The sequence below is a fragment of the Gallinula chloropus genome (genome assembly GCF_964237585.1).
Source record: "Gallinula chloropus genome assembly, chromosome: 3".
In the NCBI taxonomy this organism is placed as follows: Eukaryota; Metazoa; Chordata; class Aves; order Gruiformes; family Rallidae; genus Gallinula; species Gallinula chloropus.
Genome location: NC_140087.1, coordinates 85,496,059 through 85,516,041, shown reverse-complemented (window position 1 = coordinate 85,516,041; position 19,983 = coordinate 85,496,059). Strand labels below are relative to the sequence as shown.

The following is a 19,983-nucleotide window of genomic DNA, read 5'->3' as shown; positions in this document are numbered from 1 at the left end:
AACTGGAAATAAGTCGGGTGCTGTGTTAGAAATCTTGCTCATTAACATTTAAATAACAATTATGACAGTTATTTTCTTTCTGGGCATAAACCTTCATCCAAACAGTGACCAAATTGAAGGTCCTTTTCATCGGGAAGATGTGCTCTTTCTCTTAAGTCTAAATAAATGCACTATGCTGTTTCAGAGTATGATACCTGCTCTTCTCCCTTTTATCTTGAAACTTCTGCACGTGGGTTAAGCAAATCAGTTCCTTTATGGAACAGGAGAAGTTTCTTTTAGACTCTGCGATATTGAGAGATACATTTGAAAGTGTCACAGTTTTGTATGGTTGGGTGCTGGGAGAGAACAGGGGTGCAGAAAATGTCTGCTGTGAGGAGCTGCTGGAATTCTCCACGCCCCCAAAGTGTAAACAATTCAAGGCCAAGAGATAGTCATAGTGCTGCTGAGAATCACATATAGGAGAAAACAGCCTGGAAGCAGCTGCATTTTGCCACTGGAGAAGGGAGTGAGAAGATGTAACGAGCTGTGCAGACACCAAGGCCAGGAAAGGGTGTGGGAGGAGACGTACCAGGTGCCAGAGAGAAAGATGCCCCTGCAGCCTGTGGAGAAACCCATGGAAAAGGCCAAGACCCCACCTGCAGCCCGTGGAGGGGCTCCACGCTGGATGGAGCAGGTGGAGACATAGAGAAGATACTGTGACCCTACATTGGGATAAGCCCCTGCCAGCACTTGCAGCCATGAGGAGAATCAGAGACAGAGATGAGAGAGAGATAATTTGTGTCGGAACAGGTTTGCTGGGGGGAGGCTTATAACCCTGTGGAGGACTGGGACTGAGAGCCATTGTGATAGAGATAAAGCCCTGTGGGAAAGGACTCATGTTGGAGAAGTTCACAGAGGACTGTCTCCTGTGGGTGAGACCCCATGGTGCAGCAGGGGGAGGGTGTGGAATGAATGCCTCTCCCCCCTGCCCCTTCACCTCCTCCCTGGGATGAAAAGGAAACCAACTTGCAAGGGACTGACTGAAGCCCCCATCTTCTAGTCCCTGCCCCCCTGTGCTGCGATCCGCGGGGGAAGAAGGGAGTGAAATCATAGCTAAAGGGAAGTCTGATTAGAATGGAGGGGTGGGGGGAAGGTGCTACCGAGAACCCCATTTTCCCCAGTCCCTGCCCCCCTTGTGCTGTGGACTGGGGGGGGAAGAAGGGAGCAAAGTTTTGACTAGTCTGCTAAGAAGGGAGTGGTGGGGGGGAAAGTGTTTTAAGATCTGCTTGCATTTGTTTTAAGGTCTGGTCGTGCTCCTAACTCCAGTTTCACTGTTGTTTTGTAGTGTAATAAATTAGGTAGTTTCTCTCTCCACTCTGTGTTGAGTCTGTTTCGCCCATGTCGTTGATGACAGAGTGATCTCTCCCTGTCCTTATGTTGACTCCTGAGCCTTTTAATATATATTTTCTCCCCTGTCCGACTAAGAAGGGGAGTAATAGACTGACTGTGGTGGGCGTCTGGCCTCCAGCCAGGGCTAAACCACCACAGAAAGGAGATGAAAAGATGGACTGTTGAAGATGCTTAGAGTCTTTCTGCTGGCTCTGAATTACAAGCAGCATTTTTACAGTAGCCTGCACCTGTGTTTCCACTGTTACTCTAAACCAAAGCTGTGACATAAGCTGTAAGACCAGGGCAAACAGCTATATTCATTCCAAAATGGGGATATGTCAAAAATGGCATGGCTTATCCATTTACACTGTCGTCTTATTACATCTTTTTCCTTCTCAAATGCAGTGAAGAAGTTTTACCTGTATGTATCAATGCCTGCCTCTTCATACACTGATGTGTTCTTTTCTTATGCTACTTGACTTCGTAGCTTAAGGGTCACATAGCTTTTGCCTGGAGTTTTTTAGGGAGGGGCTAAAAATAACACATGACCACAAAGCTGTTAATTTTAACTGGAATTTAAAATGCCTGGTCAATCCTTTCTCCCCACCCCACCCCCCCCCATTTATCTGTGATAATTCTGCCCCTAGACAACTTCATCGTCGCCAAATACCAGCCTCACTCCTGATGGCAGCCCGTCCCTGGCAGGAGGAATCAAGCGAAAAATGGAAGACAGTGACAGTGAACCTGAGCCAGAGGATAATATCAGGTGAAGCCTCTCTTTTTTTTGTAGCACTTTGTTAGCAAATTGCTGAAATAGATGCAGTCTAATTAATGCCATTTAGCTTAGAGCAGCAGTGCCTTCAGATGCTTCTCTGTGATCTTTTTATCCACCGGTAATTAATGTGGAGGCTCAGAATATTGGGTAAATTCCAGTGAGATGTGTAAGCTCTGGCTGTTAAATCTAAGTGTCTAGATTAGTATGCGTGCAGGTTTCCATCCACCCAGCCACTACTCCCTTTGAGACCAAGCCCTAGATTGGCTCGACGTGTACTGCTCCGCTCTGGTTATGTGAGCTGAATGCTGCTGTTCTCCAGGAGAGGTTCCCAGCTGTTTAACCCATAAAATTCAGCTGGCTTCACGTGCCCAGTGTTCCTTATCCTGACAGTCACAGTGTGTTTTCCTCTGGCTTCAGTTTCCAACAGGGCTTGTTCTGTCTGTGATGAGTTCTTTAACCGCCTTGGGACAGGTGATCCCTAGATGATTAAGGGACAGAAATTTTATGGGTATTAACTGACAGTGCATTACCAGCCAGCCTGCATTTATCAAAGGTTTAATTCAAGCTATCACTCTTTACATCAAGAGGGAAGAGCTCTGCAAAAAGCAGCCAGTAGGTTTTGTTTTCCATAAAGTATGGGGATGTGGGAAAACAGCAAGGGTTACTTCATAGTGAGCTGCTGACTGCTGGTGTCCAGCGCTGTGCTTGTGGCATACCTGTGACATTTGGCCTGTCAGATCTCCCAGTATCAGGTATTCCAGCTCCCATTCTTATTTTCCTTCCTCTATGTGCTGGTCTGAATGGTTTGGTTACTTACCATTTTTTTAATCAAGCAGGCAGAGTCTTATCTAAAGTCAGGGTAAATTCAGGATAAGTCTTGGTGTTGCTTTCCATTTGAATTTTAGTAGAGATTCTAAAAGTGGCTTTAACAGTTTCATAGCAACCAGTGTGAATGAACCACAGGGATTTATGAGTAGTGGTAGTTTTGTCAGGGTTGGTATTGTCAAGCAAAAGGATGTGCTGCGTTCATCTGCAGTTACTTCAGCTCTTCTGTAGCTCAGGATATTTATTCAGATCGTTTTCTGAGTGGAAAATGATGTTATGCTTCTCATTGTGAGTAAAAATAACTGTGTAAATGTACTAGATGCAGCAGAGTTGTTTACAAAAATCTATTTTGTGTTTAGAATGACTTTAAAACTAGAAGAAATAGTTGTGGTCAGCTCACTGATTCTGTGTTTTACCTTACAGAACAGGGTTTTGAAATGTAGGCAAGTGTCTAGCTGCCAGGGAGTGCCTAGGGTCAGATGCTCACAGACTGCAGATGTTATCAACTCTGTCCTTTGAGACTTCAGCACAAGTAGCTGTGTCCTTGCTCACCTGGCTTCCTTCAAATCTTGAAAACATCTCTCAGTTTCTCTACCTCCTCCCCAGATTGAATCATTTTTGAACTATCTTGGATCCAATTCCAAAAAGTATCCCTGTAATAGGCAAGCAGCTTGCAACAGAAGCAAGGGAGGGTCCTGTTTGCAAAGCCAAGAGGCTATGCATCGTGTGAAGGAGGAGAAATCAGTCCTTAGCGTGCTGTGCAGCCTTCCTGCACTGTCACCGCTGTGCTGTGGGGTCCTGACAAGCCTGAGCTGGCCTCACAGCTCACTTGTGTGCCTCAGCTTCTCTGTGTGACTTACAGCAGTCACAGCCTCTGTGGAAAGGGATCTTGCATGATGATTGCCAGATGTGGCAATCGGTGCCAAGCTTTTAGTTGAGGATAAAATTCTATTTTAAAAAAAAAATATTAAAGTATTACCTAATTTAACTATTTTCGAAAACAATTTGTAATTTCTTTTACTCTGGTCTGCTTCAATACCAAAATTCCTGTGACCTCTGAGGGGGGGGTGTTGAACACATGCACTGTGGTGAATAATGGGTTGAAATTAAAACCAAAACCCAAACAAAAACCAACCCAGAGCAATCTGAAGCATAATACCATGACTGAACCAGATGTTAAGTAGAGCTTAATCTTTCCGTTACTTAAACTACCTTTTTAGATGGCAGACTCTGAATTGAACTGGGGTTTCCCCACAGGTGATGTCGTGTCTGTTAGGAGTGGCAACTTGAAGCTTTGTGTGTGAGTGAATAGCTCTGTGGCACGGGGCTTCTCTCAACACTGGCATGTCACCTCTGGATTGACAGGGAGCGCAGCAGATAGAGGGAGTGGATAAAATAGCCAGGGAAGAAAGCTCTGGAGTCCACAGGCAGCGATTCCTGTTGCTGCCCATGCCCACCACAGCAGTATTCTCCCTGCTTTCTCAGTTCACATTGTAGCACACTATCCACTCTTCCTGACTTGGTGCCTCAGAGCTGAGGGGGTCAGATGTGGGTGGCTGTTTTCCCCTGCCCCACCTGTAGCCAGGCATCAGGGGGAGCTGTCTGAAGTAAGGATGGGTGGTGTCTGGGAGCACACTTCTGGCTCTGCTACCCATCGCTGGCATGGACTGAAAACCGCCCTGGAAGGGGGAGCACATCTGGTGAGTGTCAGCAAGCACAGGACTCTTGCACTGCAGGTCACAGAATCACAAGGTTGGAAAAGACCTTTAAGATCATGAAGTCCAACTATTCCCATCCTGTGCTAACCCATATCCCTAAGTACCTCATCTACCCTTCCCAGATAATCCTGCTGGGAATCACAGCACGTCTGGACAGCAATAGAATACACAGAATCACTTGTTATTTCCTTACTTTTGACTTTAAGTATCAGGGAAACTGCCTCACTTTTTCTACTTGAGGGGTATTAGCAATAGGGGAATGAACATGATGTGAAGAGGTGTTCCAGTAAGCCAGAGACTTGTGGTCCAGGTAGATGAAGCAAAATAAGGGAGGAAAGAGTTCGTTCTCTTCGTAATGGTCGGAAGAGTTAAAGGACAAAGCTCAAAAGCAGGCTTTGAGGAAGATGAAACTGCCAGATAGGAACAACATGGTTTTAAAAATGTTTGCAAAGCTACCCTGAGAAGTACTTTGAAGGGGTATTTATTGGGATGATGCTACAGAATTTCAGCTGGATTTTCTGTGATGCCAACTGTCAAATTTTATGCCCTTGCTCTGTTGAGTGCAAGTTTTTGTGCTTCAACTTAAATGGTATAAGAACAGGAAGTGAAGCAGCAAGTGACTTTGGCTTATGCTTGACTTCAGCTATGTAAGTGTACCTCTGAACATGTATCTGTTACACAGGTTGTGGGAAACTGGGTGGAAGCAGCGATACTACAAGAACAAATTTGACGTGGATGCATCTGATGAGAAATTCCGCCGTAAAGTCGTACAGTCCTACGTGGAAGGGCTCTGCTGGGTTCTCAGATACTACTACCAGGTACTTAAAAATTCCACCTCTGAAACCTCAGTCATCTTTTGTGTCTGCACCCTGCTTCTGTTCAGGAAATAGTAATTACCTGTGGCTCAGCTTTTAAAAAGCAGTGCTCTTCTGGGTCAGGGGCCGGGGGAGCGGGGCTTGGGGTTTCTGGAAGGTACAAAATGTGGGCACCTATTCTGTTTGATACTCGAGCTTTGAATGCAGGTTTAGCTTCTTGCATACATTAACAGTGCTTGCTAGTTTATTAAGGACTGGTGCCTGGTTTTCCTTTGCAGTGCATAGCTGTGCATAGCGAATTTGCAGGTGGCTAAATGAACAAAGCCTGTGAAACATGAGTAAGAATTTGAAAGGACCAGAGTTGTCAGTTCCCTCCATAGATTGTAATGAAGTTCTATGAAGTGTATTCTGATTAGAGTAATCTGTATCTGATTTAAATCTTTTGATAATTGAGATGTCAGATTGGCAAGAGATTAGTTAGACATGTCGGGGTTCGTTGTGCCGATGGTTAATAACTAACTTCGTGCCCTGCAGACCAAGTAAGTTGTATTCTGTGTGTGACCTGGGAGCATAATGTGCTCGAGCTGATGCAGTTTATCTGTCAGCAGGGCTTGCTGGGCTGAACACAGTGCTGTCTTGATAAAACTGCACATTTTTCATCAGTGACTCACTGCTGCCCAACTTAGGGCAATACCTCATGTGCCCGCAAGAAACTAGGTAGTCTTCAAGTTAATTTTACCACGTACTTCCCCTTGCCCCCTTGGAACAAAAAAGGAGTGTGTGTGTGTGTGTGTGTGTGTGTGTGTGTGTTTCCCTTCCACTCTGTGAATTAGTAGAGTTTGGGCTCTGATTTGAATGTTTGGGTGGATGGGAATCATAGAGTTTAAGGTTTGCAAGTCTCTCACAGTTGATGTGCAGGAGAGCGCTGCAAAAGGCAGCCTGGATTTTAAAGGGAACTGAAGGCCAAACCTAAGACAGTGTTTACAAGATGACCAAAATATTTATCCTCATTTGAAGACTGTAAAATCAAGTTTATCTTATCCCAAGAGGTGTCCACGGGGTGCATGTTCACTGGCCATGGCCTCATGCAGACATTATTGGGTGCGTTTATAACCAGGGCTGCGTTTGCACCTACTCTGGTGAGAGATTTGTGGTGTTAAATACACAGGAGCTGGAAGATGGGCACATACCTACCTTACAGGCAGTCCTGGTGCCATGCTCCTCAGTTCAGCTGATAAAGCCATTTAGTTACTGAGATGGCCACATCCTTCTGAGGTCGTAGACATGACTAACTGATGCCTGGGAAAGCCACAGGTGATTATGGGTGCAGAGACAGTAGATCTGTGGGGTTGGCAACAACTTTAGGCAGGACCAAAGTGCTCCCAAGGAAATGGAGGAGTGACAACAAGACCTCAGGGAAAGGTGACTCTACAAAACATGTTTTCTGGTTTAGTAATCATAGAATCATAATGAGAGCACAGAAGTGTTTGGGGCTTTGTCTTTGCCTTTTTGCTCCATGCTCAGGTTACTCTGAAAGAAAGGCTAGTCTTTCTCTCTAGACCTTATAAAATTATGTTGAGGGCTTAAAATAGTGCAGCAGTGAAGTGCTTGCAGCGTGCTGCTGTTTGTACTTCATACCAGAAGTAGGTGTAGGCAAGATCTGTGACCTGCTGTACCTGTGTCAGTATGGAGCGGTACTCAGATCACCTTCTGCCCATGTGGAAGTTAGATGAGGAGCCTGTCAGACCAGGGAGTTTCAAACCAGATTTGCTGGAGGGTTTTTATTGGGTTTATTTTTTTTTTTTACCATAATACGAGTTACTTCCAAGAGCTACTGTTCACTGTCTGTGCGGCTTATGAGAAAATACATTAGGTGCTTTCCTCTTGCCATCAAAAGCTCATAATGCAGAGCATGTCCCACTAGTGGCAACACCTGCTTGGAGACAAAAGAAGGGGAAGGAAACCAACAGAATCCAGTCCACCTGGCTTTTGAAACATACTGAAGAATTGCACCTAATAATTATAATCTCTGCCATTTTATACCAAAAATATCACTGGAGGAGCCTCGTTGACATTTACTTACTCAGAATAGGAAATCAAAGTGGTCGACTTTTGTTTCAAGTGGAACTGCTAAGAAAAATAGCTGAGGGGGTGAAAACTTGACTTGGACCTCCTAGAGCCACGTTTCCTTTCCAAAGTGCATTGTGTTCTGGCGTGTCTCAAGTTTATTTTCTTCTTTTTGAGGATTATTTTGCCTCTTTCAAATGAAGGCACTTTGTATTTCTCAATGTTCAGGATATAAGAATAAGAGGGGGAAAGCAAACTGTCACTCCAAGTGTGTGTTTGTGCAGTTAAAACCAGAATACTTTTCAACCTGCAATGTGTACCGTGCACACTTTCACACCTTGTAGAGTGTGTCATGCTGGGGTGCTCTAGTCCCTGTATTCCCAAGTGAGTGGTGGGATGTTGTGTTGAAAAACAGTAGTGTGAGCTGTGCATTGCCAAAAAAACCCCATCACTTCTCTTCCTATTGAGACCCTGTAATGGCTCTCTGACTGGCATGATTCTGCTGGTGGTGCGATTACGGAGTGCTTAGGTGGCACAGAGAAGGAATTCCTGGGGGAATTCACTGTTCCAGATGTGAAAGCAGCTCTACACAAGTAGAAAATATGTCTGGCTGTCCCAGGCTCCTCAGCCAAGCCCCAGGGCCTGGTTAGCTGTGTGGATAGGCTCCTGTTTCCTACTCTTGGCAAGACAGAATTACAATCACATGGTTGGAAAAGACCTTTAGGATCATCAAGTCCAACCATTCCCATCCTAAGCTAAACCATATCCCTAAGTACCTCATCTACCCCCTTTTAAAACACATATCCAGGGAAGATGACTCAGCCCCCTCCCTGGGCAGCCTGTTCCAGGCCCCAACAACTCTTTCAGTAAAAAATTTTCTTCTGATATCTAATCTGACCCTGCCCTGGCACAGCTTGAGGCCATTTCCCCTTGTCCCATCTCCTGTCCCCTGGCTGAAGAGACCATTGCCCACCTCTCTGCACCCTCCTGTTGGGTCATTGCAAGCAGTGATAAGGTCTCCCCTCAGCCTTGTCTTCTCCAGGCTGAACACCCCCAGCTCCCCCAGCCGCTCCTCATAGGCTTTTCCCTCCAGCCCCTTCCCCAGCCTGGTTGCCCCTCTCTGTACATGCTCCAGGACCTTGATGTCCTTTCAGTGAGTGGCCCAGAACTGGACACAGTAAAAGACCTTTGTGCGCTCGGGTTTACTGGACTCTGTGCATGTGCTTGTGTGTGGTGTTTTTTCTCAAGGGGGAGGAAAGAGGCATGAGGTACATGACAGTGTCCTGAAACTAAGGTTAAGATTCTGCTCTAAGGTCTTTTGTGTCGTTCTGGTGCTAGGTCCTGTCTCTTTGGCTGTCTCCCTTAGTGACTCAGACCTAGCACAGAGCAAGAGTACTTTGGCATAGAAGTCTATCTGCTGTTCTGTGCTGCCGAGGAAATGCCTGAGGTCTCCATTCTCTGCCCACTGAACTCCCTGGCTCTAGCCTGGCTATGAAAAGTTAAGTCCCACCTTGAAGTCCAGAGTACCGTTAGAGGCAAGAGCTCTTTCTTTTCTAACCATGGGGACTCCGCTTTTTTTCCTGGCTGATGCTGGGCTAAATTTTGTCACCTTTAGTGGCTGGGCTGTGTGATTTTTAATTCTTCTTATTCTTTTAGTTTTCTGGTTTGCCTGATTTTTGTTTCTCTGGTTTCTCTATCCTAGGGCTGTGCATCCTGGAACTGGTATTACCCCTTTCACTACGCACCATTCGCCTCAGACTTTGAGGGTATCGCAGACATGCCTTCAGACTTTGAGAAAGGCTCAAAACCGGTAAGGCACCTTTACTTACTTGTTTACCATTTAACAGCTCATTAGGAGCATCCTACATCTGCTTGTTTAATTTCAACAGTTCAAGCCTCTGGAACAACTGATGGGAGTGTTTCCAGCTGCAAGTGGGAATTTTCTGCCCCCAACGTGGAGGAAGCTTATGACAGATCCGGTAGGAATCCTTGTTGTATTCCTTTCCACAAGGTTATGTCGTCTTGCAGTTGTGTGAGCATCACTTGCTGCTGCTTAACTGCGGGAATGTTCCTGGTGGGATGCAGAGATTCTTCAAAGATCCTTACAAATGAATCTTTGAATTTGGATCACAGAGCTGTAGGGGTTGGAAGGGACCTCCAGAGCCCATCAGGTCCAACCCCCTGCCAAAGCAGGGTCCCTAGGACAGGGTGCACAGGTCGGTGTCCAGACGGGGATGATGGAATATCTCCAGAGATGGAGATTCCACACTCCCCTGGGCAGCCTGTCCCAGGGCTCCCTCACCCTCACTGGGAAGAAGTTCTTCCCCAGATTGTTGTGGAACTCCCTGTGCTCCAACTTGAGGCCATTGTGCCTTGTCCTGTCCCACAGGCACTGGGAAGAGGCTGGCCATTTCCCTCTGTGTCCCACACTTGAGATATTTATAAACATTAATAAGGTTCCCTCTAGCCTTCTTCTCTCCAGGCTGAACATTCAGGTCACTCAGCCTTTCCTCACAGGGGAGATGCTCCAGGCCCTTAATCATCTCTGTGTCTCTTCTATGGACTCTCTCCAGGAGATCCCTGTCCCTTTTATACCAGGGAGCCCAGAACTGGACACAATGCTCCAGGTGGGGCCTGACCAGGGCAGAGCAGAGGGGGATGTTTCAGTTAGAAAAATGATTCCCTGACTCTTTAGCAAAGATTGCTTACTCCCGTGTAGACACCCTGCAGAACTTCACTGGGGACCAAATACCTGAAGGCAGTTATCTGACATTATTCCATCCTGCTTAGTTACTTGTTTTGGTGCTCTGAGTAATGGAAGTGCCCTACCGTGCTTCGCTGTTCAAATGGCATTTCATAAAAGAGGTTTCTTTTAGTCAAAATTTTTTGCATCCTCTTCAGTCTTACGTGGTGTTCTGAATCAGTTTGATAATTGGCTTTAATTATTATTTTTCTCAAATACAGGAATCAAGCATAATTGACTTCTACCCTGAAGACTTTGCCATTGATTTAAATGGGAAGAAGTATGCTTGGCAAGGTGAAACTTCAACTTCTCTTTTTTAAGATATAGTGTACTGACCTCAGTCTTAAGGATCTATGTAAAAAACAGGAAGAAAATGGGAAATTATCTTAGTGAGGTTGTGATGCACCATGTCACACAGGTAACTTGTGTTACTTGCTGTGGGGAGAAATATTCTGCAGCCGGTATGTTTTCTAAAAGAAATTTGTGCAAAGAACAAATTATGGTTCAATAACTGATTTGGGGGATGGGAATGATGAGTAGCAATTTCAGCAGTCATTCTAGATTTGTTAATTTGTCCTGAACTAGATTAATCACTTTTCTATTTTTATCAGCCTTACTGTGTAATTGTCTTTTGTCTCCTTTGCATTTAATTAATGGATCTCGTTCTGTTCAATCAGTGGCTCATTAGTACCTTGTGGAAAATGCTTTGGGGAATAGAGAAATATTTGGATGCATACAAAACTTGGCAGGAATTTTAAATTAATATCCTCCAAGGAAAGAAGCTGCAGTAAATACTGTTTCTGTTTCCTCATTCTTTGTGTGTCTGGTATTTGGCCAATGGTGAACACGTTGACTGCAGGTACCATAGGTATTGAGCACAGAATGGAACATCTGAGATTCCACTGGATGAAAGCACCTGAGAGGGTGGTCAGACACTGGAACATGTCCAGGGAGGCTGTGGAGTCTCCATCCTTGGAGATACCCAAGGAATACCTTGGAGACCTGGGGAACCTGCTCAGGACTGCTTGAGCAGTGAGGGTGGAGCAGAGGATCTCCAGCAGTTCTTGTTGATACCAGTGATGCTGTGGGTCTTCCCCAAGTCAGCTCACCTGCGTTTGGAAGTAGCCACAGTTAGACACACAAGAATCTTCCTTGGGATGGGGTTCCAAGCTCAGAGAAGACTATTCCTAGGGATTAGGAAACATGTTGCATGGCAGGCTGTCTCTCTAGCTCAGAGCCCTGTCTTACCCCTAGTGCAGTTCTGCAAGCTTCCTCATTCCCTTGGAGATGAGCTAACCTTTTCAACCTGACCTATCTGAACAGCCCACCACCTCTGAAAGCGTAGGGTTTTCTTTTTGGTGGCTGATGCAGCAGTTGTTTCTTGGGTGAAGAACCTTTTGGAGCTTTCCATCCTTGGGTCTTCTTTAGTTCTAGGGTTTTTTTTTCCCAACAAATGTGAAAACCAGTGTTTTGGCTTTGCTAGGTGTTGCGTTACTGCCGTTTGTGGATGAGCGGCGCCTCAGAGCTGCCCTGGAAGAAGTCTACCCTGACCTCACTCCAGAAGAAAGTAAGGATTGAGATGATGTGTTGCAATTGCAGTGTATTCCCTGTGACTCGTTACATGCTGTGTTTCACTCTTAATAAGCACAGTGTTACAGATGCTTGCTTTGATTGAATTATGGCAGGCTGTAGCCTCTCCTCCAAGGATGGTGCTGGGAACTAGAACAACCCTGCATGGGTTTGGCTTTGTAGCTTTCACTTATTTTCATGGTACTGAAGCAGACCTGCGTAAGACTTAAACTGGAAATTAGGTGGCAACTTAATTACAGGAAAAGCTTCCACCAGTGTATGCTGCCAGAGCACTTGTTAGGTGAGCTTCTTGAGGTCAAAAGACTAAACTCTGTTTCCAGGGTTAGAGTTGATAGTAAAACCTGACATGCATTTTGGCTGTTCTCTGACCTGCCTTCACTTAGGGTATGTGAAGCTTTGTGTCCAGCTCTAAGGGCAAACAAATGGGCATGTTACTGCCTCTGTTGTACAGAAACTATAGCTGTTTGTGTAGGTAAAGCTGCTCAGGGAGGTATAGTTTATCTGTGTCTTTGGCATTACCCTGTTCTAAATCAGAAGTTTCTCCCATTGAACACAAAATTCCCATTGGTTTGCTGCCAGCTACTGCCCTTGTGAGCAGGGGCATCCTGTTCAGGGCAGACACAGCTAACACTCTCCAACGCTCACGAAGCATTCAAAGCTTCCTCCTAAATCAGTGAAGCTTTGCTTTGGCCAAGATGCCAGCAGGACAATGTGCTGGTCTGATACTCCCTTCCCTCACTTATCCCATTCTCTTTGTCTTCTCTAGGCAGAAGAAACAGCCTTGGTGGGGATGTTCTCTTTGTTGGAAAACACCATCCGCTTTGTGACTTTATTGTAGAGCAGTACAAGACCAAAAACACAGAGGTGGGTTGTGTTTGTTTGCAGGGCTGGTGCAGGGGTGAGGGTGGAGGGCTGATAAAGCACCTCAGCTGAGATGTTTTTTCTGTAGCCTGTGGATATGCCCCCGGAGCTGTGCCATGGCATCCAGGGAAAGCTGACTCTGAATGACAATGCTGTTCTTCCAGATAAGTGAGTATGGCATCGGCACCCGTTGCTCGGCACTGGGGGGCACCTCCTTCAGCAGAGGGATCCTTGTGCCCACAGCAGAAAGCCTGAAGCTCTGTGCTTTTAGCTCAGAGGCACACCCTGCTTTCCTAGCTATGCTTTCCCCTGGGTTCAGGGACAGGGCTGTGCTGTGTCACCTGAGCAGAAAACCACACAAATGAAACTCCCATTCCCCTCTCCTGGTTTTGTTGTGTCAGAACTATGTGTTTAAAGCAGCACTGGAGATCTTTAAAGCGCTCGGCTGTGCGTGTTTAATTGCTGATGAATCTTTATTTGTTTGTCACTTTGTCTGTGAGTCTATTTTTTGTGTGTTTGGTGATGTTTGAACCTCAGGAATCGGAGCCTGTTATAGTACAGGGGTAACTGTCACCAGCATTGCTCAGTAAGGTCCCGTTGTTGTGCCCTCTTGACTTCTGCATGGAGGTTAATCCAGTGTAGTCTGTGACTTCCAGGATTGAGTGCTGTTTAAAAACCAAAACAACTCTGCTTTTTATATGCTAATCTTAATGGCATTAGGGGAAACCCCAGATAGATCTATGTTAGATAGATTTTTGCTGTTTCCATGCAGGCTGTGGGACTAAACTCAGGGCTGTTACCAGCTACACGTATGAAAAGCACCACTGTGTTTTGTTTTCTAGGCAGTGCTTTAGTTTGAGAAATGATCCTAGCAATCTCTGCATTGTAGGCTATGGATCTGTTGATCTAACTTTGCTTAGAGCCATTGCAGGTGTTCAGGAGCTCATTTGCATTAAGTGCACAGGCACCCTGGGTTGGTTGGACAGATCATGTATCAGAGGTCATGCTCCTAATACATGTCTCTATTCCTGTCGTGGCTTGTGGAGACCAGGAGCAAGTCAGAGCTGTTCTTGGAGGGGAGAGCAGGGCATGAGGAGATAGCAGGAAGCTCGTCTGCCATTGTCCTCCCTTGGTAGGGTGTGAGAAATGGGTGTTGGGCTTTTTTACCTAGAGGAGTAGTTCCCCAGAAATTCTGCTACAATGAGCAAGCATTTATATTGCTACTAAAAAAGTAAGTCTGCTTTTGCTAAAGTGATTTGGATCAAATCCAGGCATGTGTACAGGTTGTGATCTCTGCATAACGGGGGTGTGACAGCTGTGTGTGGGAGGGTGAGCAAGGAGACCTGGGCTCTGATTGATAAGCATCACTCTCTGGAGCACATGGCTATCTGCTTTGATTGAAGGGGTAAAGTTTTCAGGGGGAAAGAAGGAAAGGGTTAAGATGCAACTGAATGCCAGCCTATTAAACCTCAGTTAGAAAGGAGGCTCCAAGTGCTGTGTTAAACAGCTGATGATTTTTTTCATGCATTTTTTTTTCCTCAAAGCGTTTTTCTTCTTGGTGAAGAAGGTTTGTGTCTGCATGTGTGTGTGTGTGTCTGGCCTTCTCCTGCCCTTTCAGAGCCTGTTAGCTTGTCCTAGTCAAAGCCTGTCAGTATGGGGTGCAGAATGGCACAAGGGTTGGTAAACTGGCTGTGGGGTAGAGGGAGGTGTGTGAGCCCACTCTTAGGCACTAGAGAATCTGCCCAAAATGGTAAGAAATACAGATTCAGTAATTTCCATTTCCTATAGAAGCGTGTGATTTAGGGGAAAGGCAAGTAATTCTGAAATGCCTTTCTTGTGTCCCAAGCTTAGGTGACAGAGGAGGGGCTGTGATATCAGGAGAGGAAGTGGAGCCAATGGTGAGCAATGTGTTAGGTGGCACTCTGACAGGTGTTTCTCCTTACCAGGACAGTGGAGTCTCCTGTCCCCATGCTGCGGGACCTCGCACAGAACTCTGCAGTCAGGTAAGGGACCTCTGGGGTCTGATACAGTGGTTTGTACAAAATGCAGCAAGTAGAACTCTCCATTCTGGTGGTTTGTGGGGTTGACTTTGCAGTAAAATCCATCTCTTCATAAAATTGACGCTTTTACTTCACACCTTTCTGGCTTTCTGTGAGCCTTGAATCCAAGATGCTCTGAACACAGCAGGCTTGGGTCAGGGTGGTCGAGCAGCCTGTGCATAGCAGGGTGCCTTGCAGGGGTGTCCAAAGCCGTGGCTTCTCAGTGGCTTTGCCTCTTGGGTTTTTATCTACTTCTATTCCTAGCAGTTCCCAGAGGATGCTTGAGAACGAGCTTCATGTCCTTAAGGAGTAAAGGAGTAACACTATCTTTGCCTGAACACAAGGTTTGGGAGCATAAGGAACAACTTCATAGTGAATGAAAACAGTGCAGAGCTCCAGGAGTAAATCTTGTGGTGCCAGAAGGGTTTAATTGCTCTTGTGTTATAGCAGTTTAATTACTGTTGTTGTTATTTGTAGCACGTTGCTATATATCTGGGGCGTCATATGTCCTTCTCACTGAATTAGGCACAGTGTGATAGGTATGTCATGCTCGACCTTCCACTTCTTGAGCCACATGAGATACCTGAGACACTGAAAATCACTTGTGATCTGTCTGCATGATTTTTTTTTTCCTCCAAGGAGGTGTAATTTGCTTCAGCTAGAGCCACTATCTGCAGGCTAAAGCTGGGGCTTCTAGGGATGCTGTGGAGAGGATGTTCTGCAATGGGGAATTTAGTCACTGAGAGTGATGAGTTGGAGTTTGTGGCATTCTGTCTGCCACTGTCATGTTTGAATTGTTTTACACTTCTGTCCATTTCTCTCTCCCTGTCTCTGGAGATAGTATGAGCAGTCATGATTCTGCTCTTCAGTGCTTGTGACTTGTGCTGAATTTTCCAAGGGACCATTATTCTCCTTCCTTCAAGCCTCATTCATTCTCCCTGCTGAAAACCAGATGTACTTCATCTGGAAGAGTGAGTTTCTTTCTTCTCACAGCTTAGTTGTTTGCTTTTCTCTTTCTTGGCAACCCAAGCAGTCTCCTCTCTGAACTGGTACCTAATGAGAGAACAAGAAACAGGTCAGTGCCGTGTCCTTCAGTGTGTCCCCATTGGGACACCAGGAGATTGGAGTTGCTCAGAGCACAGATGCTTTTTCCTAGAGCAAACCCAAACTGGCACATAACACGTTGTACCAGTAGAACAAAGCCTTCAGCCACTTCTTCCTCTGTTGCAGCTTAGTTTGTCATCTTGAAATGTAGGGTCTGTGAGGTGTCACTGGGCATAGGTGTGTATCCCTTCATGAAAACTGCAGGCAGCCATAAAGGAGCCTTCCAGGATGAAAGCTCCCTGGCCCAGGAAATCCCAGCTGTGTGCTTTTGGCTGCATAGCAAGCTGCTGTCCTTCCTGGGCAGCCTCTGAGCTGGGATACGATCGGTGCCTTGACCAGAGGATTTGTACTCAAAGGTCTGTGGAAGATATGTCTGTTGCTGCACCCAGGAGTAACTGCTCTCTCTGTTAAGCTTTCTTTTGGGGTGGATGATGATGCAGGGGAGGAAAAAGGTCACCCTGTGGGAAGAACACAGACATCCAACTCCAGTATAGTCAGTGTATATATATGTGTGTGCAAGAAATGCACTTCACCGTTTCAGCTGTGGGTTCTTGAGTGTTCTCTTTCTGTCATGTACTTCACTGTTAAAGCAGCAGTTATTTTGTAATCTTGCTTGTCTCAACTACCAAGTAAAGCTAATCCTCAAATACTTTCTCGTAGTATCTCTTTCAAAGACCCACAGTTTGCTGAGGACTTTGTTTTCAAGGCTGTCGTGTTACCAGGTGCAAAGTAAGTATCACTTGTCAGGTGTTGGGGTTGTTGTTTTTTTTTCAAATAATTCTGTTTTCCTCCATTAACCTGAGTATTTGAGAAGTATTTATGGAATTGTTTTTTAATGTTAAGGAAACCTGCTCCAGTGCTGAAGCCCGGAGACTGGGAAAAAACCAACAACGATGGCAGGCCATGGAGGCCACAGCTGGGCTTTAACAGAGACAGAAAACCAGTCCACCTGGACCAGTCAGCGTTTAGAACCTTAGGGTAAGACTGGTGCCATTCTCACTGCCTGCCTTGCCTAGGTGACTAGAACTCACTAATTAAAACCCCAAAACCAAAGGGGATGGGGATGGAATGTCAGAGATCAGGTGCTGGTGTTCCATGATGGAAACTTCAGCATGTGATACTCAAATTCACCATTGATAAAACCATCTATTACTATAGTTTTGCAGTGATTCCTTCTGTTCTTGATTTTGGGGGAGGTCCTACTAAATATTTCTAACAAGCATTTCCCCTGGTTTTTCTCCTCTTGTTTGGCAATTACTTGCTTGAAGTACAGTGAGAATATTGCACACAGGGAATAATTAAAACTACCGTGAAAGCAGGAATGTCTTCTATGCTTTCCAAAGTGAAGAAGCCTTAAAACCCCTCAGACAAAGCATATGCTGCACCATACAATACATTTGAATGTCACTTTTGAAGGTGTTGCCATAATCTGTTTTTATTAGCTCTCCAGTAGCCCAAGTGACTCTCTTGGGTGCTGTGGTGCAGCATGAGGATGCTTCTGGGTGCAGGGTGAGAGAATGGGCTGGGGCTGTGTGTTACAGGTGAAATGGAATGGTTTCCTTATGGGGAGGGCAGAGTGCTGTGCGTTTGTCAGAGCCAGGGAAGAGAATATTTTAAAGGAGACTGTGTTACTAGCAGACAAAAGTAAACCCTGAGCAACTGAATGTGAATGTCTCTAGAAAGAGAAAGTACTTTCTTCTTTACCTCACAGTTTGGAAGTAGCTGGAGGAAGAAAAAGCAGCACCCTTCCCTCCATTTGTGGAAAGAACAACTGTTCCAGCACTGTGCTTGGCAGCTATCTTCTTCCATGCCTTAGGAAACAACCAAAAGTGTAGCTGTGTTGATGGTCCATGGTTCCTCAGTAACCTGCTGTCAGGGTGGCAGGTGCCAGAAGCATCAGGGTCTTAATGCAAACTAACTCTGCACAGGAAGAGCAGCAAAGGCCTGGCAAGCGCGGGCACACTGATGTTTGCAGGTCCTGTGTGTCTGCCAGCTCTGGCTTCTTGGGAAATGTGATGGCAGTTCAGCTTTACTGGGTGCTTCCAGAGCTCCCCAGAAACATGTGGTATGCCTGTTGTGGCTTGCTGTAGAAACTCCTGCAGAGAGTTCCCAGCTCAGACAGCCCATGCTTGGGTGACGGGGTGCCTGGGACCCTGACCTGCGAGCGAGTCGCTGCGCCGTGTTTCTGCACATCCCTGCGAACACGCTGCAGAGACCTGGGGCACTTGATGGGCTGGGTAGCAGGTGTGCTCATGAAAACACCTCATTTCTTTTCCCTTCCATTCCTTGCACCTCCCAGCCACACGATGCCGCGGGACAGAGGGATGCCAGGAATGTATGCCAACGCAGTACCTCTCGCAGCCTACGGCAGCCCCTACACCAGGCCACTCCTCAGCGGGCAGCAGCAGATTCCCAAATTGCTGTCAAGTAAGTGGGCTCTGCTTTTTACAGTTCAGAGTTTGAATGGTAGTTCTGCTGCTCTTGGGTCTGTGACAAGCAAAATGTGCCTTCAGGCATCCATCTCCGTTGACCTTGTGGGTCCCTTCTCTACTGCTCTTCCTTTATGTAACTGCTGTAGGGAAAGTGTACTAAGCCATAACCGTGTGCCTGTAACAAGGAGCCTGTTGCAAGCACTGCACCCAGGATTCGAATGCAACAGGTAAAATTGCACCTTGTCTATTAAGGATTCCCAGTGTCTGTAATCTGCAGCATGCTTGGTACACGGCTGAATCTCAGCATCACCAGCAGCAGGCTTAGAGCTTGGTGCTCTGTCTGAAGAGAGCAGGCAGAGGAGGATGCCCAGAAGGTAATTAATGAGTTGTAGTGCTGACAGAAGAACTGTGGTTGGTACTGGGATGCCAGGCTGAACCAAGACTGCTAATTCATGGTTTGGTATTGGCTTCTCCTGCCTGTGGTAGGTGTTGCAACTTCTGACAAAGGTGGTAGGAGACAGTCAGGAGGTCAGGGATGCCACTGCTCTGGGCTTGGTTAACAAGCGGAAGCGGTAGGATAAATCCCAGGGGACCCAGAGTTGGAGGTCTTTGTCCTGAGGAGGAATTGTTTGTGCAAAGGGCTCCCAAAAAGGGGGCTAGCAAGAGTCCTGTCTCTTTGCCAGGAACCAGGAGCTGAGATGGATCAGAGCTATTATCTTTGGTTAAAGGAAAACAAGTGGGGGTTTTAAACAGATGGTCTGAAGAGTGTGGGGAATGAGAAGGCAGAACTACCAGAGGCATCGCATTTTTGTGTCTATCTTCAAAAAGAGAAAGTCTGCCTGGTTTTGGGATGAGAGAACATATTTGTGAGCCCATCAGTCCCAATACTGCTGTTCATGTCTTCTGAAGCTCGAGCCCTGATGCCTAGTGGGAAGTACTTATCTCAGGTTTCTGTGCCCTGTGTGCACAGGGCTGATCATGCCTCTCATCCTCATGGCATCCGAGTACCTCACGTTCAGTGGGAAGCACTCCACATGCAGACATGCCTCAATGCCATCATTCTTTCCAGTTGAGGAGGCTTGAATCCACTGATGGATACAAAATCCCAGTCCAGCTGTTGGCCTTGGATAAAGAATTTGGGGGCTTGTTCCCACCCATGCCTTCCTCCTGTCATCTCCTGCCCCTTTCTTGCCTCTATTGCCTCCACCATCCACACTTGCTGTTCTGCAGCTGTGCCTGGCAAGCCAAGGACAAGGCTCTTGCTTCTTTTTGGGGTTTTTTTTTCTGTTTCCTCCTCTCCTCCTTGTGCAACGTTCCCTCACGCTGCTTTTCCTATTAGGCAGCGGTTGATCTTGTGCCTTCCCCTTCGTGCAGCAAAAAGAGGGGCCAGGCCAAGCTGCTGGTCCCTCCAGCTGCCGCCTCGCACGCTGCCGGCAGTGGCTGTACAAAGGCTCTTTCACAAAGCCAGGCCTGTGTGCCTGCCGCTGCTCACCAGGGCTCTTCATCCCCGGGTCGAGAAGCTGGCTCCTGGCACCCTCTGTTTGCAGGGGAGAGCGGAGTGCAGCGTGCTGCAAACGCAGGCTGTGCCAGTTCGTTGGACTGAGCTGCTCCTCCTCTTCACTGAGGATACCGAGCTGCCCTCGGAG

The 19,983-nt window shown here is 46.5% G+C and overlaps 1 protein-coding gene across 1 annotated transcript in view; it reads left to right on the top strand.

The window, feature by feature from the left end:
* XRN2 (5'-3' exoribonuclease 2) overlaps positions 1–19,983 on the top strand; it is a gene marked incomplete at its 5' end in the record, with an annotated part of 49,083 nt that overhangs the window by 14,320 nt on the left and 14,780 nt on the right. The window contains 12 exon segments of the mRNA XM_084261145.1: positions 2,016–2,134; positions 5,369–5,504; positions 9,271–9,378; positions 9,458–9,547; positions 10,533–10,605; positions 11,795–11,878; positions 12,668–12,765; positions 12,851–12,930; positions 14,709–14,765; positions 16,566–16,634; positions 16,749–16,883; positions 18,205–18,332. Of these exon segments, the coding sequence (XP_084117271.1) occupies positions 2,016–2,134; positions 5,369–5,504; positions 9,271–9,378; positions 9,458–9,547; positions 10,533–10,605; positions 11,795–11,878; positions 12,668–12,765; positions 12,851–12,930; positions 14,709–14,765; positions 16,566–16,634; positions 16,749–16,883; positions 18,205–18,332 (1,177 nt within the window).